This window comes from Patella vulgata, chromosome 5, assembly GCF_932274485.2.
Source record: "Patella vulgata chromosome 5, xgPatVulg1.2, whole genome shotgun sequence".
NCBI lineage: Eukaryota > Metazoa > Mollusca > Gastropoda > Patellidae > Patella > Patella vulgata.
The window spans coordinates 37950213-37967298 of record NC_065883.2 but is presented as its reverse complement, the minus strand read 5'-3'; the positions used below and the strand labels follow the sequence as shown (position 1 = coordinate 37967298).

The following is a 17086-nucleotide window of genomic DNA, read 5'->3' as shown; positions in this document are numbered from 1 at the left end:
AATTGGCCGGAGAAAAACCATTTCAGTAGCCCACACGTAATTAACACGTGCTCTATAGAAAACACACTGACCTGGATAATTTTGAGTTGTAATACAATAACTTTGAAATGAAGATAAATATATAATAATCCATGGCATATATCTCACATTTTTTTTGGTTTTAGACCATCTCTTACGGAATTACGGGCCGCAGAATTGTGACGTAAATCCTAATAATGTACATGTATAACTAAATGACTAACGGATAACTAACTTCACGGCTAGCGACGCTAGCGCCCCCTAGAATAAGGTCGTGTATAAGAGTAATCGTATATACACGACATTTCTTCTACACGTGGAATTATCAATATTGCTGCACAATAGAACTGGAATACGTATTTTTCTTAATTGTTCGGTTAGCAAGTTAACTAATCTCTAGATTTTATTTCAACAATTTCCACAAGGCCGTAATACCGCTATAAACATTTTAAAATGCATTTTTCTCCCAACACGTACGTTGTTGAGGACTTACGACAAGTTACGTAATTTCTATGCTTTTTTTTATTTTATGACAGTTGGTTGGATTCGAAGAGCAATACTTCATATCAATTGCCCTTTTTCGAAGATCATAATAACCTTGTTTACATTGTGCCTGACCGTAATAGTGGTAAACGGCTTTGTTGTTGAAAATTCTTATGACACGTGGACAATACGTGAATGATTATCAATGGGCCGCTTCATGCCGTTGATTAGATTCCCACTTATCAATTAACATTTATTGTTCTACTACCAGACACTCATCATTAATTATCAACACAACACTCAGTATAATCTGTTGACGACTATATATACAACTCTATAACACCAATCACGAGATTGGCTTCTAGACGATGTGCATTCGTGTATAGTTACACAGTGAAGGTCGATCGTAGCCATGTTTGAAATTGTTTTTTTTTTTTTTAAAAAGACCCTTTTTCCGGCGTGCAAAATGACCGTTAGGTCAGATCTAGGAACAGTCATTTTCCATAGCCGTAGGTCTCGACCGGCATATACGGCCGACGTGGAACCCATGGTCTTGACGACCGACACGGAAGTAGAAGTCGTAAATTATTTATACTGGGTTTTATTTATAATTGTAATTTGTTTTTTTCACACATGGAAAACAGCATGAAAACATTTTTTATCAAGTCAGAAGGAAATATGGCTAACAACATTATTGGCAACTAACGGTAAACCGTCGTGTAATGTACAAGTGTATGCGAGAATGGCTCCACGTAACAAATAATATCCGCGAAGTATGCAAATAATATCCGCGAAGTATGCAAATTAGGCACGGCCAATGACGAAATAACCACATGACATTTTAATCTCGATTAGTCCAGACATATTAGCTTATTCCATTTTATATTAATTATAATCGAGAAAACTGGAGACATGTTTTCGGCTATTTCTGTCGTTTTACCGTGAATTATGCAAATGACGGAAATAACCACATGACATTTTGATCTTGATTAGTCCAGACATAATAGCTTATTCCATTTTATATTAATCATAATAAGGAAAACATGACACATGTTCTTGACTATTTTCGTTGTTTTACCGACTCATACTATGATAAACAGTATTGGCATCAGATTCACAACAAACAGCGAGAATGCCGAGACAGTCGTCAATGTAAAAATAAAACGAGAGGGATTTTATCAATCAAAAAGGTCAGGAATGAAATATAATAAATTTCTTCCAATAAATTTTAAAAGATAGGTTGCCAGGCAATGAAACATACGCCCACAGCAACTAAATCGTCCGGGCAGTCAACAAGGGTTGTCGCATATTTTTACTTTTTTCGGTAATGAAACATTTAAATACACTAAAATCTGATTAAGAGCAACAACTCACGAAGTAATTATCAGAAAACTATTAGAATTTGTTTGGTTTTTATAAAGTTCTGCCCCATGTTAACGTTTTGTATGCAAAGCTTTTAATATCATGGATTTAACTGTTCAAGTCATAAAAATTCATTGAAAATCAATATACTTGTTCGTCTCAAGATCTTAAACTCTGTGCATCAATCTGAAGTCAATCGGATTATAACTTTAGCCTTTAGAGCATCACAAGATTTTGCAAAGTGATCAAGGGCCATAACTTTGGCAGTAATTATCGGAAATCGTTGAAAATCTTCGTCTCATGACCTCAAACACTGTGTATAAATTTAAACTCAATCGGATATTAACTTTAGCCTCTAGAGCATCCACAAGATTTTTTGAAGTGATCAAGGGCCATAAATCTGAAGTCAATCGGATTATAACTTTAGCCTTTAGAGCATCACAAGATTTTGCAAAGTGATCAAGGGCCATAACTTTGGCAGTAATTATCGGAAATCGTTGAAAATCTTCGTCTCATGACCTCAAACACTGTGTATAAATTCAAACTCAATCGAATATTAACTTTAGCCTCTAGAGCATCCACAAGATTTTTTGAAGTGATCAAGGGCCATAACTCTGGCAGTAGTTATCGGAAATCGCTGAAAATCAATAGGCTTCTTCGTCTCATGACCTTAACCCTTCCTGAGCTAACCACTTCATACCCATAGAGGGCTATGCAAATATTGAGTAAAAATCAAGCTTTAGACCCTGTTGTGAAAAACCATGCATACCTTGAATATGAATGTGACTACAACTGTAAAATTGCAAATGTATATCCATTATATATGACTTGGGATTTTTGCATATGTTTAGTTTAGATTTTATGGTTACTATGGTTACCAGTGTGTTTCAAAATGGCTGCCATATTATTGTCATAAATGAAATATTGGATATTTTCTTGTCATTAAAAAATTCAAGATGGTCAGAAATAAAGCTATATGGATTATTAACATGATAGATATCTCTTTTGTAAGAATAGTATAGGTTTTTTGGGGAAAAGTCACTAAATTGTGATAATAATGTTTTTTTCTAAAAATAATAAAATGTAAACGAGCAGTATTGACAATTTTGCGGTAGGCAACACACATATAAAAATCATCAGTAACAAGTTTTTATTAACAATAAAATAAAAATAAATTAAATATTTGGAAAATAACAATAATATATACCGAAATATTCACATTAGGGTTGCCATGGTAACCAATTTGACCATATCGTATACTTCTATATTGGTAGCGATCTACGTGTGCGACTGTATAAAAGCAGCCGAATAATTTCCTCCGGAGAAGTCTCCCTTTTTTGTGTCTTTACTTTGTGACGAACATCTGAATTTTCATCACAAGAAGCGCTAGCTCGCTAGCCTGGAGGTCGGGTGTTCGATCCCTGCATTGGCCGAGAAAGTTCATCTAGATTTTCCGGCGTGGTTCTCCCTTGTCAGTGATGCAGGACGGAGGGGCTGACAAGGAAAGCTGTCTAGTCGTTCGGATGGGACGAAAAACCGAGGTCCCGTGTACACATTGGCGTGCACGTAAAAGATCCCTTGGCAGTTGGAATTCGATATAAGAGTAGGCCGTAGTGCCGCTGTCCGGGCAAAATTTCCCTCATAGCACACTGTATGGCGTATGCCCGTCTTCATTAGCCCAGGTTAGGAGCAGAACAGTAGGACGTTAAACTCCATTTCATTTCATTTCATTTCATCACAAGAAGAATCCCCACTAATAGTATAGTCACTACCCGAATCCAATATAGGCGTGACGTCATAGACATCGGGACTCACGGCTAAATTCAGCCGAAGTGTTTTTGTTGTGAAGGACGCCATTCCTCGGCTGTTCTGACTATTGATGGTTGTTCCGTCAATAGAGGAAACCCCCTCGTAATAAAAACTCGTGTTATACACCATCTAAGGTTAAAACCATGCTTTTACAGGGGAGTAAACCAAGTTAAATAAACTTCCCGACTATCGTTGGGTGCCGCTCTGACAGACTATAAAATTATCCCGACAATCGTCGGGATTAGCTCAGGAAGGGTTAAACACTGTGTATAAATTGAAAGTCAATCGGATATTAACTTTGGCCTCTACAGCGTCCACAAGATTTTTCAAAGTGATCAAGGGCCATAACTCTGGCAGCAAATATTGGAAATCGCTGAAAAATCAATAGGCTTCTTTGTCTCATGACCTTAAACACTGTGTATAAATTTAAAGTCAATCGAATATTAACTTTCGCTTCTAGAGCATCCACAAGATTTTTTTGAAGTGATCAAGGGCCATAACTCTGGCAGTAATTATCAGAAATCGCTGAAAACCAATAGGCTTCATCATCTTATGACCTTAAACACTGTGTATAAATTTAATGTCAATCGGATGTTAACTTTAGCCTCTAGAGCATCCACAAGATTTTTTGAAGTGATCAAGGGCCATAACTCTGGCAGTAATTATCGGAAATCGTTGAAAATCAATAGGATTCTACGTCTCATGGCCGTTGTGTATAAATTTAAAGTCAATCGGATATTAACTTTGGCCTTTAGAGCGTCCACAAGATTTTTTGAAGTGATCAAGGGCCATAACTCTGGCAGTAATTATCGGAAATCGTTGAAAATCAATAGGATTCTTCGTCTCATGACCTCAAACACTGTGTATAAATTTAAGGTCAATTGGATATTAACTTTGGCCTCTAGAGCGTCCACAAGATTTTTCAAAGTGATCAAGGGCCATAACTCTGGCAGTAATTATCGGAAATCGCTGAAAATCAATAGGCTTCTTCGTCTCAAGACCTTAAACACTGTGCATAAATTTGAAGTCAATCAGATATTAACTTTAGCCTCTAGAGCGTCCACAAGCAATTGTGGACGCCGGACCGCCGGACGGACGAGGGTGACGACAATATTTCAATGTGGGCGTATAAAAAGAGACTTGAAAGGTTGAAAAATAAGTCAGATAATGTTCATGAACAAGCCACCACAAATAAAAATGTCACTCAAGTCGCAACGTTCTAAAACCGCACACCTGCTGACAAATTCAAGCGCAACCAGCCAGGTCAAAAGAACCCTGTTGTTCCACCATGCATTGGTTGAAGAAACCAGGTAAAAAAGACACCATTACCAAACTAAAGAATAAGAAACAGATTCGTTTTTTAAATGATTCGCTGAAGGAGCTTCACTTAAAATATTGCAATGAATTTCCCGCTCATATGTGTTCATATGCAACATTTTGTAGACCGCGACCATTCTGGGTTGTTCCACCAAAACTAACCGACCGTGACACATGCCTCTGCAAGAAACAAGAAAATGTTTTATTGATTATTGAAAGGCTTGCCGCATTGAAGAAAATTCTCTAGAAAAAATAACACAAGCTGTGTGTTGTGGAGATGAATACAGGTGTTATTTTGGTGAATGCTGTCTCTGCAATGTAAAGAAGCTGAAAACAAACATTTTTGATGAAAAGCAAACAACACATTAGTTTCAGTGGAAACCAAAAACTAAAGGAATTGAGCCGAAAACAGCGGATGGAGAAGCTAAAGAAATAAAAATAATGCAGAAGGAGAAATTTGAGGGATCCGTCAAAGATATGATCGAAAGATTTGAAGAGCTCGTTCCCGACATATGTCAACACATTTCAACATTAAACACCAATTTAAAAGCTCAAAAATCCTGAAAGAAAAAGTCGCTGATGATCCTGCCCATGCTCTCATTAATATTGATTTTTCAGAAAACTGGGTCAGCAAATTTTCAAACGAGATTCAGGTTGTTCATTTTGGTGGCTCTCATGTGCAGATTACTCTTCATACTGGTGTTTTGTACATACAAATCTAGGTTATTTCATTTTGCACGATATCTGATAGCCTACGAAAGGATGCCAGAGCAATATGGACTTGTCTTGATCCGGTTCTAAGCTTCATTACCAATCACTACATTTTTAGAGCGACGGACCAACCACACAATACAGGAATAAGACAAACACCTTCCTCTTGTCAACCATACCGTTTAATCGTGGCTTCCATGGAGTTGATTGGCATTTTTGGGAAGCGGGACACGGCAAGGGGCACCCGATGGTGTCGGCGCGGTTTTAAAACGAACAGCGGATGTAGTCGTTTCGCATGGACACGATATACCTGACGCGGAAGTGCTGTTTCCAGTACTTAGCAGTAAGGAACTCAATCTACGCTTTTTTTTACATACCCAAGGAGCAACTTGATGGTGTTGACAGGAGTATCCCGTCACTACAGGCAGTCAAAGGCATCATGAAAACACACCAGATCGTTTCATCAAACAAGGGCGTTGCCAGCATCCGACGTTTGTCCTGTTATTGTGGAAATTTACCAAATATGTGTGAATGTTTTAATCCCAAGGAAGTTACTTTCTCTGGTGCTCAACCCCTTCAACCCGAACCCACGACCCTTCCACCACATACTCAAGAACCAGCTACTGTACTAGAAGTTATTCCTCCTGATGTATGCCCAGTTCATATTGTTGGTCGATGGTGCTTAGTCAACTATGATAATAAACCTTACCTGGGCATAATTAAACAGGCAGATGAAGACGGAGTCGAAGTGTCTACCATGCAACCCATTTGCATAAATAAATTCATTTGGCCATCTCAACTTGATATCATATGGTATGAATATACAAAAGTAATAAGTCTCGTTAGTGAACCCAAAAAAATCAGCACCAGGCGTGAGATTTTTGAAGTAGAGAGGTTTGGACTGAAGTTAAGAAACTATACTGAGCGCCATGGAAAACGCATCACTTAGTTTTTCGTATAACAAAATGATCCTGTAAACATATCTTATTTATTTTACTTCTTATTGTGAACAATATTCAAATGGGAACACATCAATAACAACACATTTGTACACTTATGGATGTTTAATCTGTAATCAAGGGTACAAAGTCAGAGGGGTCAAAACCAAAAGTACGACACATGTCAGTAGTGCGTGTGTCCTACACGGGCCATCATCACGGTAGACTACAGCATTAACGCGATCCCTGCAAATGTGTAAGGCGGTCTGGTGATGAAATGTGAAGCCTCCCCACACCATTACACTTCTCCCACCCCATCGATTCGTTTCGAAGACGCAGCAGTCTGCAAGACGTTCCCCAAGACGTCTCCACACACGTTGACGGCCATCAGCGTGACAAAGATGAAAGCGACTCTCAACACTGAAGAGCACACTTTGCCAGTCTACTCTTCTCCATGTCTGGTGTCCTTGAGCCCATATCAAACGCCGCTGACGGTGATGATCCTGAGGATAGCTCCAACATGAGGTCGTTGTACACGGAGTCCTACTTCTCTTAGACGACGCCTTACGGTGTTGGCACTTACTGGTCCTTGTCTTCCAACGACTGCTGCACCTGTTCGAGTCGCTGGGCCAAATCTGTCACGCAGATGAGTGACCCAGATGTAACGTCTTGAGCCTGGGTTGTAACGCGTTGTGGACCAGGACGTTGACGGTCACGTGTTGATCCAGTAACTCGAACACGTTCCACCATTTTGTAATTAGCATCATCGGTACTTTCCGTGATGTGGCGTCATAAGTGCATTTAATGACGTAGATTTTATACGTTTGGACTTGCTGTTTGGACTTTATAATTATAACATTATTTATAAATAAAACAATAACATACATCGTTAACATGGCAATTGAATAAGCTTTTCATAATTGTATGTTTTATTTTTTAAATCACAGCCGTTATCGAGAACGAGCGAGTCTTACTTTAATAGTTCTATGCGTTATAGTATTTATCATATGTGTGACAGTCAGGAGATGGGACTGTTTGTTTCTAAAATGGAATACAGATTTGGCTTAAGTGAGTTCTATTACTGGTAGTGGATTCCTTTCGCCATATGATCTTTTATTAACTCCTTTATCTTGGACTCTAGTTTTAAAAAAAAGCTCCAAAGCTATATTCTTGATTTTTTCATTTCTGATTTTATAAGAATTTTTTTTATGAAAATGAAAGCAGTAGATTGAAGAAAAATTATTTTCAATTTAAGTGATTTTAGACTTAGATCTCAGAGCAAAGTTAGGCTAGCCCTTAGATCTTGGAAGTATGCTAATTTTATTTAATGTTGATCTATAAAAGTTAGCTCTTAACTTCCCCCTTACTTGTTTTTCTTAAGTTTATTTTTGAATTTTTGATTCTTGTAAACTTTCAAATTTCAATGTTATGTAAACACCTTAAAATTGGAGTGTGTGAACTCCTTAATTTTGGACTTGTGTGAACTTGATTTTGTGATTTATTAGTTCTAATTGAAATGGATCAATTGGTTAATGAATTTGACATATGATGATTTTTAGTTCCTCCCACGTACTGTATATTTATCATGTGACTGTTTTATTTTAGGGTCTTGTGAAAAGAGGGCAAAAGCTACAGTTTTTAAGAAAGGTAACAATCACAATATTTAAAGACCATAATCTTAGAACTTTATTTTGCAACCTGAGTTTAAACATGAACTGTAGATACCTATACCTATGCAATACCTATTTCTGACAGTTCCTGAAACTTTAAGTTAAAGATTATGGTTCTATAATACAGGTAGCAGGTAGTCGAAATTCAAATAGCATATTTCCACTTTTATTAAATTGTAAATAATTATGTTTGAATCAATTTATCTTGCCTTTATGAATTTTAGGTGATATTGTATTATGTCCTCTACAGTATGGTGTATGGTGGCCTGGCTATATTGTTGATTTTGTTTCTGACAAAAAAGTAACCATTGGATTTTTTGAAGAGGATCATGTGTATGTATTAATTTTTTGATTTGTGGAGTTACTGTAATAAAACTACGGTACTCTTTTTTTAAGTTACCACTTGGCAGAAAACTCTAAATTAACTTTGTTAATATGATAATACCACAAAGTGACACAATCATGAATTATGTGACTTTTAAAAGAAGTTTAAGGGTTAAGTTTTCTGGCCTATGCCCTTCTTCAGGTTAGGAGCAGAAAAGTAGGACGTTAAACTCCATTTCATTTCATTTCTGTTAGGTTTTCACATTCCATAAATAAATGAAATACCTAAAGGACCATTTTGTTTAAAGTAAATCCTTTAGCAACTCAAATATTAACAATTTAATATTAAACTTGGTGTTCTAAATTACTAAATACTATGAATAACTGACTGCAGTATAGCCTTTTAGCAAAAAATATTTTGCATTAAAAAAGAAATAACTCTCTAGATAATTTATTTATGTTTTTAATTGATTCAAATGTCAATGCAATTTAGCTTATTCCTATCACTCTTCCATTTATATAACTGTCTTTTTTTTAATTATTTCTAAACATATATGTTAACTTTGTAAATTTATTTCCTTACAGAAACGTAACTCACTTATCTAAAGTTGTAGGCCTATCATTTCAAGATGCTAGTCTTCTGATAATGTCTAGTTCAAGTAATTTACATATATTCCATCCTTATTTTGTATTGTTATTGTTCAAAAAAGAAAAAAAAAACTTATTTGTGTTTCAATTGTAGCATGCTTTTTTAAAGTTAAAATGTTTACAGAGTTAGTTTTTTGTTTAGATTAAAATATTACTCTTCCGCATGCCCAGTTCTTTAAAAATAGTTTATCATCAATTAAACAAAGCAGTTATGTAAAATTCAAAGGCATCTAAAAATAAAGACCACCTCTATTTTGGAGATTGCCCCTTGTGGAGTGGAAAATACCTCCAATTCAGAGAGTATCTACATATTTTAAGGGATTGCACTTGGTATGAAACATGATGACCACTTAAGTTGTTTAATAGACTGAGAGACATGCACTTTGCTGTTCAAGGCTCATTGTTGAAGTTTGAATATTAAACTCTGCTATTATAATATATTTCAGAAAAACTAAAGAAGAAAAAGAGTGACCTGTTAATAAAATATGAAAAAGATGTGGAGAAGGCAAAGTTTTTCAGTAATCAAGGATATAATAAAGAAGAGAAAGTTGATAATCATGATACAAATGGATTTGATTTAACCAGAAATGTTTCTGATAAATCTGTTGGAAACAAATTACAGAATAGAATTGATTCATCATCAGTTTCATCAACTGATAGAATGGATGATGAAACTGATAGAACCAAAGTACAGAATAGAATGGAAGATGAAACTGACAGAACCAAAGTACATAATAGAATTGAAGATGGAACTGATAGAATCAAAGTACAGAATAAAATTGAAGATGGAACTGATAGAACCAAAGTACAGAATAGAATTGAAGATAGATCTGATGAAACCAAAGTACAGAATAGAATTGAAGATGGATCTGACAGAACCAAAGTACAGAATAGAATTGAAGATGGAACTGACAGAACCAAAGTACAGAATAGAATTGAAGATGGAACTGACAGAACCAAAGTACAGAATAGAATTGATGATGAAACTGACAGAATTGAAGATGGATCTGATGAAACCAAAGTACAGAATAGAATTGATGATGGAACTGACAGAATTAAAGATGGAACTGATGAAACCAAAGTACAGAATAGAATTGAAGATGGATCTGATGAAACCAAAGTACAGAATAGAATTGAAGATGGAACTGATGAAACCAAAGTACAGATGCAACCTGATACTGAAGCTATGCCAACACAATCAAAAACTCTAGCTCTGCAGATGCAGCAAGAAATTTCAGAAAGAATTCCACCAGAACCTATCCCGGTCATATCAAAACCAGAATTTTCAAACTCTAAAATCTCGTCACGAACTGAGTCAACTCGCCCACCAATTTCTGATGATCTGTTTTCTTCTGATGAGGATGATGACATATGCAGTGTAGATAAGAATTTCAATTCGAACTGTTTCGCGAAAACATACCCCAATTTAAGTTCAGGTGATGCCTTTCAGTCCACATCACATGAGAAGAATGCTGTAAATTCTGATAAGGAGGTGCAATTGAACATTACCACTGTATCGCTAGTAAGAAAACGAACTTCTTTGCGGTCTAAACAACCCGTTTGTTATGGTGATTCGGATGATCTTATGGTTTCTTCTGGATCAGAATATGAGCCAGAGAATGCGGAAGAGACATCACATGTCAGTAGCAGTTGCAGTTCAGACGAAAGCGAGATTTTTCCTATGCTAACTGCTAAAGCTAATGAACGTGGCAGTGCTGACATATTTAATGAAATAGAGTCTTCAAAACAACAAGTTTCAGACTTTTCAAGCGATGATGAAGATGTGAACGAGGCAAATATTACCAGGGCTGACGACATTAATGACATATATGTACAGAAAATACTGAAGGATTCAACAACAAAATGTGGGGAAAAAAAGAAGGTAAACCGTGTATACAACAGCTATCAATATTGTGCCTTGTGTGATAAAAAAGTTTCCAATTTTGCACAACACATTTCAAGAAACCGTCATCTTGTGGCTCATGCTAGTTGTTTGGAATTGACAGAAATTGTGGAAGAAGAAGATGAAGATTGCATGCGTAAACGGCGAACCTTGCTTCGTGGTAAATTTAACCATAAATTTAATATGAAAACAATTAACAGTGGAAAGGGTGAACTAATCCTAGAAAGACGGCCAAAAGGTAACTTTAAAGTAGAAGATTTTGGGCCATGCCCAGGCTGTTATTTATGGATGACCCACAAGCTTTTGCGAAAGCACAAGGCTAAATGTCTAGCTCAAAGTGAATTTACAAAATCATCTTCCTTAGTAACTCAAATCAAAAATAATAACTGGACGCATACCAACTAAACCAAGTGAAGCTCTTCTGAAAGAAGTTTTTATTGTAATGAAAATGGACAATATAGGCAAAGTTGCTCGTGAAGATCCACTCATAGTACAGCATGGAAATTACTGGATGCAGAAAAATGTTGGAAACAAATTGAAAAGAGGGGCATATATTTCTCAAATTATGAGATTATGCGCACGTTTGTTAATAAATCTCAGAGAATATCCCATATCAGAGGAACCAACTTTGTGGAGTTATTTGAAAGCATCTCATTTGGACAACATAGTGAAAGCCACATTGAAAGTAGCTGATGCCATTAGCGATGACAATCTTCAGAAACCTAGTAATGCCCGTAAACTTGGGTTTTATATCAAAAGAGTCATCAATTGCCAAATAGGAATTGCGATAATGACCAACAATGAGACAAGTCGAAAAGAAGCAGAAGATTTGTTGAAAACAATGGAAATATTTTGGGGAACAAGAATCGCTAAGTTGTCAAATGTTTTGCTGGAAGAAAAGAAATACAACAAAAATCAACCACTACCCAAACCAGACGATATTGCCATATTAAACAAAAGTATTGAAGATACAATTAATAATTTGAATCTGAATGTGGAGACATTTGAAAACTTTACTTCTGTTGTTGAAGCCATCTCTGCCAAGCTTGTGGTTTATAACAGAAGAAGAGTAGGCGAAGTTGAAGCAATAAGGTATAGTATGCTGATGCTCCTTTCTTTCCATAGCCTACATTTTCTAGAATTTCAAAAGCATTATTTTCCGTGTTCAAAAGGCAGGGCATGCTCACCCTTCTGAAACGCATGATTTCACTTTGGAACTGGGTGTTACTTTAGCATCCCTTTTGGAGATTCCACATAGCTAATATTGCTTGTTTGGCAGTTTAATTTTTACATTGATGTTAACCCTTTCACTGCGTATACCCGGTAGTACCGGGTATTATAAAATGTCGGTAAAATGCACGTACCCGGTATTACCGTGTACTCAGTAAAGCCCTCGCTAAAATTAGAACCGTAACTGCAAGTGCCATCTATTGTATTTTCTATACACTAGAACATATTTCCACGTGTTTCAAAGCGGCAAACCGTAAAATGGCGGAGTGCATAGTGACAATGTTGATGATGCACTCTCGACGAAGTCGTGAATGACGTCTTGCTCACCAACACGTGGACAATTTCGAGGCGGGTGATACACATAATTCGTTTCCAGTTACTTGATAATGATAGTAGTCAGGACAGTGATTGGTATTATGAAGTGTGTGATTTGTTGCGCGACGTTCCGCCCATGGCTAGCTATGTCTCCCGTGCATGATGAACAAGCCCAATGTGAACACGATAGCCCTGTGTCTGCAGTAGATTCTGACAATAATTCTGATGTTGATAATAATGCTGACCTGCTGGATCGTAAAAGACGTAGGCAATTCCTGAGTCCCGAACGTGTAGATCTATTGACTGACTATATTGATAATGATATAGGACTTGGGGATGAAAGTGAAAGTGAAAGTAAAAACAAGGTATTGCAATCCGCACGTGGTCATGGCAGCGGGAGACGTGATGCGCGTGTTCGTGGCGGCATTGCTCATGGCTGCTATTGATATATTTGTTCATTTTATATATCTTTATCAAAATCCAGTGAAAAAAACAATATCTTTTAAGTATTTCATGGAGAAAAATTCGTTTTCGTGTTAGCTTTAGTGAGAAATAAGAAATCCAAAATGGCCGTCATGACGTCACGTGACTACATTATTATGCAAATTTCCAAAATTCTATTTTTTCCTCTTAGCCCAACCTCATGCCCATTCCAACAGACAAAAAGATTTTTCATAAAAGCTTCCATAAGTACTGCTTGGCATTCAGTTCCAACCTCCCTTTTTTCCTCAAAAAAGGGTCTAGCACAGGCAGTGGATTTACGTCTAGCATTGAAAGGGTTAATGCTTGATTTATTAGTCATATAGAATTGATTTCTCTGCATCAAATTACAAAATATTTGTTTCAGACTAACCGATTATGAGAAAATACGAAAAGGGGAAGCCCCAGAACATTTAGTAGGTCAATTAACAGATTTTGAAAAAAAGTTACTTAAGGAACAAGAGGTGATGACAGTAAGAGGAAAGGTTGGTTAATATTAGAATTTTGGAAGAAATAAACTAAATGGAAATTGATACTGGAAGCCATAATTTGAAAGATATTTTTATAGAATAGCATTAAGAGTTAAATTTGACAGATTTTCTCACCTTTGCTTAGTAAAAATTTCACACAGTTGAAACTTTAGTCTCTCCTTGGTGTGCAATACATCTATTACTATAGTAAATTAAGCATAAGTATCTGGCTCTTGTCACTAAAACAGCTCTTAAAAAAGAAACTTTCCTATTTCAACTTTTAAAGAAATGTCAATAGTTACATAATTCTGTTGAATATGGCTTCTCTGCAGGTATGTTATTTCTGAAAAATAAATGGTTTTGTCTAATTTCTTTTTTTTTTTTCAGACTGGACGTGGTGTTCCAATAATTTTGCCTAAAATAACAAAACAAGGTTTAAAGTTTTTGACTGATCGCAAAATACGCAGTAGATGTGGTATACGTTCTGGAAAAGGTAAATAAAATAATTGAAATTTGCAAACATTTTTCATATCTGGATTCATATGAATTCAAAAACTTGACACAGAGTTTTACTGTTTTAAATTTGTTCACTCCAGTTTGGATTCTGTTATTTACCTAGCTTCGAACTGCATTGGTAGAAATGAATTATTGTTTTTGTATTCCAGAAGATGGTGTGATTAGAGCTTATAACTGTTTAGCAAAGGCTTGCAGCAAAGCACCGTTATCTTCACCCGAACTTATCACAAGTACGACCTTAAGAAAATACATGGCTACAATAACTCAGGTATGTATAATAACTATAAAGAGCCTTACAAAAATAGTGAATTATTTTTTGTTTAGTAGTTGTTGGGAAATTTGGTACCCTGACTAACTTGATTATTCAAGTTAATTTTTAAACTTGTTCAAAAATATGTTCTCAACTTAGAATGCTTACATTCACTTAAGCTTGAAAGAAGTGTAATAATTTAAATCAAGATGACAATTTAAGTCTATAGGATATATTCCAGGTGTTTGTGTAATATCATTGTTATTACAGGTTTTAGATCTCAAACCAAATGAGATGACATGGGTATTAGACCATCTTGGTCATAGCATGGACGTGCACAAAATTTACTACCGGTAAGCTTTTTTTTATATAAATCTATCCTATTATCTTGTTTGTTACCTCATAGACCATCTGCTTTAAACAGTGCATCTGACAGCTTACATCTTCGCTCATTATGACAAACATTTTGAACATAAAACTATCTAATTGATTACAGGGGAAGGATGTATCACAAATTAGATTTATATTTATTTCAAGGAAAATTCTTATCAAAAATTGTTAGCATTGCTACGGTGGTTTGATTAGGACACCTTTTTGTTTTTGTATTTTCTATTTAATTTTTAGGAATCCTAAGTATTTAATCCTGTGGAATTTTTATTTAATTTTCTAATGTGTGCCAAATTTTAAAGCGAATTTGCAAATTATAAATTTGGAATAGAGCCGATATAGATGATTAATATTTGTTGATATGTATTATTGACTGATTTAAGTTTTTTGTTATAGAGGTACAAGTGACATTCTAGAAAAAAACACAGATAGCAAAGTTGTTGCTTATTCAAGACACAAATCAAGTTGGGCGTTTCAAGGATAAGTCCTTAACTGATGTTCAAATGGAAGGTAATTATTTTTTCATGATACATATATAATAACAGTTAATCATTATTAGTAGAAAACGACAGTCAATTCTTTATTGTTGTAGACATCCATAGACAGACTTTATGTCAACAACAATACAGAAAAAGACAGTAAAATAATAATGATAATGTCCATATTTTACAAGGATAGCATCTTAGGCTGAGCTAGTCTGTCTATTAGTTGGTCCTTGGCACAGATCTTGACGCATGTGTTTTGAAAAGAGTTAGCATGTTCTGCTTCATCCATGACACTAATTATTGTTGTGAACAATCAGGAATACAGCACGTCTGTAATAAGTGCACCCTTTTTTCCCCAAAAAGTCTTTATTTTAATGGGGGTGCTATTTGGATAGAAAGTTTGATCCTGGTTTACCTTTCTTTAAGAATTTTAACAATACATTTAGATGAGACTCCCTAGAAAGACTGATTACCACAATTAAGTTATGATAATTTTTTGGCATTTTTATGGAAACCAAACCTATTTTATGTTCTATTTTCTCATTGTAGACGTGGTTTTTAATAGAGACACCGAAACAATGGTAAATTTTCAAGCATCTGAGGTCATAGACAGTGATATTTTTGATGAGACAAAAATGGACAGTGATAGTGAAGAAGATACAAGAAAAAGCCAAAGAAAAAGGCCATGTATAACAACAAAAGCAAAGTGGTCAGAAGAAGAAGAGGCAGAGATTCGAGAATTGTTCAAGAAGTTCATAAACAAGAAGATAAGGCCTACTCCGGCTCAGTGCTTAAAAGCTATCGCCATCAGCAAGGAAAAGGGTGGGGTAATCTGGAGAAGAAAAAAAGATGTCTTGAAAAAAAAATTGTTCAGAATTATTGACAAGTTGAACAAACAGTGAATTAATAAGCTCTTGAGATATATTATGGTTTTTAGTTATTATGGTATTACTAACTCTTGAAGGGATCAGAGTCAGATATTGGTTAACTATTCTGTTTTATGCATCTTTTTTTATACCACTTGCTGATTGCAAAATCACTTATGTTTTATCATTTATGTAAATCATGACCTACATGGATTCAGTTGTAGCAGCTTGATAAGCTCGTAGCCAATGCATTTGGCCAATTATTTGTGACGATATGATGAAAATGTATAAATAATGAACAGAAAACCAAATATACAAGCTAACATCGAATTGAAGCACTACTTAAGATCTCCATCTGATTTTAATCTCTGACAAATAAGATTTAAAAATTGTATAGAAGCAGAAGCTGTAATATGTATTTTGGCATACAAGATTATTAATTTATGTAATTACCATCCATTTATTTTAAGTCTTTGCCAGTGTGGGGAGTGTTTCATGAGTAGCTTTACTCTATCCAAAGCCTCTTCTTTCCTTTTTGCATCTAGCCAAGATATTTCCAGGGAGAATATACCAATCTATCCTGTCATTAATTTATGACGCAAATGATTTTTGTGCTACACATTTTGCACTGTCCTTTTGTTACCCATTTACAGCTGTGTGAACTGGAATAATTGAGAACAGTGTTCAAGTGGGGAATTGAACACTCAACCTCTAAAATGGCAATAAAATGTAATATTGAAAACTGAAAACTGAAAACAGATAACAAACTATATCTATTTCTGGTAGTGTTGACAGCTGTTGTCTGTAACTTTACTATACTGATAGGTAGTTATACAGTTTTCAGTAAAGTTCATTATTTTGAAGTTAATCACATCCGCCTGTTAAAGATTTGTATTACCAGAGT

At 35.5% G+C, this 17086-nt stretch overlaps 1 protein-coding gene and 1 pseudogene across 1 annotated transcript; both read left to right on the top strand.

Moving 5' to 3' along the window:
- The first annotated feature begins 5501 nt into the window (after positions 1 to 5501).
- On the top strand, positions 5502 to 8149 carry LOC126821490 (uncharacterized; annotated as a pseudogene).
- A 2760-nt stretch (positions 8150 to 10909) lies between these two features.
- LOC126821491 (uncharacterized) lies at positions 10910 to 16536 on the top strand. The gene is made up of 7 exons (XM_056100978.1): positions 10910 to 12275; positions 13576 to 13693; positions 14066 to 14144; positions 14344 to 14462; positions 14715 to 14797; positions 15250 to 15341; positions 15866 to 16536. Exons 1-7 carry the CDS (start codon positions 11626 to 11628, stop codon positions 16216 to 16218), a joined length of 1494 nt encoding a protein of 497 aa, XP_055956953.1. The 5' UTR covers positions 10910 to 11625; the 3' UTR covers positions 16219 to 16536.
- Positions 16537 to 17086: the final 550 nt, after the last annotated feature.

Bases quoted from the DNA above. Each gene is read 5' to 3' on its own strand.
- LOC126821491 (XM_056100978.1), top strand. From the start codon at position 11,626: ATGAAAATGGACAATATAGGCAAAGTTGCTCGTGAAGATCCACTCATA. The intron at 14,463-14,714 runs GTATGTATAATA...TTGTTATTACAG, and splicing joins ACATGGCTACAATAACTCAG to GTTTTAGATCTCAAACCAAA. The intron at 14,798-15,249 runs GTAAGCTTTTTT...GACATTCTAGAA, and splicing joins GTGCACAAAATTTACTACCG to AAAAACACAGATAGCAAAGT.